The sequence below is a fragment of the Arachis ipaensis genome, chromosome B09 (genome assembly GCF_000816755.2).
Source record: "Arachis ipaensis cultivar K30076 chromosome B09, Araip1.1, whole genome shotgun sequence".
Classification (NCBI taxonomy): domain Eukaryota; kingdom Viridiplantae; phylum Streptophyta; class Magnoliopsida; order Fabales; family Fabaceae; genus Arachis; species Arachis ipaensis.
This window is the reverse complement of record NC_029793.2, coordinates 131054371-131056672: the sequence shown is the minus strand read 5'-3', so window position 1 is coordinate 131056672 and position 2302 is coordinate 131054371. Positions and strand designations below refer to the sequence as shown.

At 27.3% G+C, this 2302-nt stretch overlaps 1 protein-coding gene across 3 annotated transcripts in view; it reads left to right on the top strand.

Annotated features, from left to right (window-relative positions):
* Nucleotides 1282–2302, top strand: part of LOC107616918 (lysine histidine transporter-like 6) — a 15088-nt gene continuing 14067 nt past the window's right edge. The window contains exons 1-2 of one of the 3 annotated variants that reach the window (XM_021110448.1): nucleotides 1282–1579; nucleotides 1729–1877. In XM_021110448.1, the coding sequence (XP_020966107.1) occupies nucleotides 1547–1579; nucleotides 1729–1877 (182 nt within the window). In that variant the 5' untranslated portion in view covers nucleotides 1282–1546. The remainder of the gene's footprint in view (nucleotides 1580–1728; nucleotides 1878–2302) is intronic. The other 2 variants (XM_021110447.1, XM_016318794.2) reach the window with 2 other exon arrangements.

The following is a 2302-nucleotide window of genomic DNA, read 5'->3' as shown; positions in this document are numbered from 1 at the left end:
TCGGCATATTTTCAAAGAGGCAAACCAATGTGATGATGTTTTGGCTAAGCATGGACAAAATATAGAAAAAGGGATTAGGTGGTTTAAAGAAATTCTAGCCATGAGGTACCGTTTGTTTGTGTAAACGAGAGAAGGATGAAGTTTTCTAAAAAAAATTATCGTTTAGTTTATTTTATTTTGGGCCATGGCCCGTTAGAATAAAAAAAACTAAAATAAAAAGAAGAAAACAAAAAAGATTGTCAAGCTTGCCCTATCTTTTAGATTATTTTTCCACCTTCCCTCAAATTTATTACTCATACAAGAATATGAGTTATGATAATATTTGTATTAGATACTTATTTAAAGAAAATAATATTTGCATGCGTATTTTGTTTTACATATACAACTTTGCGTGTAGTGTATACTTAGTGTATTACTATATTGCTAAATTTAATTTGAAATCTTTTGTCTCTTTATTGAAAACTTAGAATTCCGAGTTTAGAATGATCCGGAGACAACGGCAGTACAACTGACACTGGTGGTAGATGAAATTATGATAGGGGGAGGAAGGAAAAAAAAAGTAAAATGACTTAGAGACAATGAAAATTATTAATTCAATATATAGTTATTAATATTTTACACTTATTTTATACAATTGTTCAACATTATTTAAGGATGTAAATCTGAATGATACCCCCTCGAAAAAGTTGAAAGTTTCATGTGCCTTTTAACACCAACTTAAGAAGAAATGTCCTTTCGAAAATTATTGTTTCTCTGAGTTATTTTTTAACAAAAGAAATCAACGATATAATAATAAACACACACACGTATACATTCTAAGAGACCATACATTCTTACATTCTAAGCGGACAATATTTAAAATAAGTCAATTTAAATATAATTATTAGAGTAATTATTTAAATTAGTGTATGTAAAATTTTTAAAATTGAACACTTTAATTTCTCATATTTTAAAATATACAAAATAATCTTTAACATTTATTTTTATTAGACAATGCAATCATTTTTTATTAGTCACAAACAATAACTACTGATGTGAAACGTTAATTCGCACGTGTAACTGTTAAGTGTTCACGTGTGCAAGTTAGACAAATCAGTAATCACTGTTAATTGTTTAAATTGTTTAATAAAAATAAATATTAAGAATTATTTTATATATTTTAAAATTTAAACGATTAAATTGTCTAATTTTAAAAATTTTAAAAATTAATTTAAGTAATTACTCTAATTATAATTACCAGACAAGCTCTGCTGTTATTAGATGAAGAAGAAGAAAAAGAATAAACTACGCAACATATAGTTTTCTTTTAATGTCTCAATCTCACAACATATATACATGTCTTGTAACAATCACGCAAACTTTGCTTTTAAAATCATTCACCCTCTCTAACTAGTTTTGATTTGAGGATTAAAGAGTCAGATGATTACTTTTGTTGGATATATATAAATATATATTTAGTGACCATTTTGTATAAAATGGGGTACTTAACTTTATAAATCTGAAACTTATTACAACTTTCTCTGCCCTAGATTTCGAGTTGGCTAAAATGGCATCATTATTTCACTGTCTCTCTTCTAAGGTAATTACTAATACATTACAGCATAGTAAAAATCTATAAAGTACATTGGCTTGGTGAGAATTGTTTTTTTATTTCTTGCTCTATAATCAGCCAGTTTTCTTGTCTTATTTTTCTCCTTGTTTTTCATGCATATATACACACACATGAAGAAAGTTCAACCAGATGATGAAAAAAGGATAATAATGGAAAGACCCTCTCGGCGGAGGGCCAAATGGTGGCACTCAACTTTCCACACAGTCGCAGTCATCGTCGGCGCAGGTGTTCTCAGCTTGCCCCATGCCATGGCATATCTTGGATGGTAATAAATTTATTAACCAAGTTAGATATTCATTAAAATCAACCACAAAAATTAGTTACTTCCTTCATTTTAAAATAAATAATGTCTTTTATTTTATTTTTTAGATTAATTGAAAAATTAAATGTATATTAATTTTTCACTAATTTTAAAAAATTAAAGGAATATATTCCTCATCAAAGAAAGATATCATGTTTCAACGTTGTGGTAGACCTATACTTGATTTCAACCTTAAATTATAAACATATGGACAGAATTTATTTAAAGAGGGTAAGATTTTTCATAGTTTTTACTATGGGAAATTTCTAAGTGAAAGAGTATATAGCTTAAGGCAATTCCCTCTCGGCGAATTCGCTTTTTGAAAATTAAAAATTATAATTTATCTCGAATTTACTTTTTAAAAATTAAATAAAAAATTACAATTCATC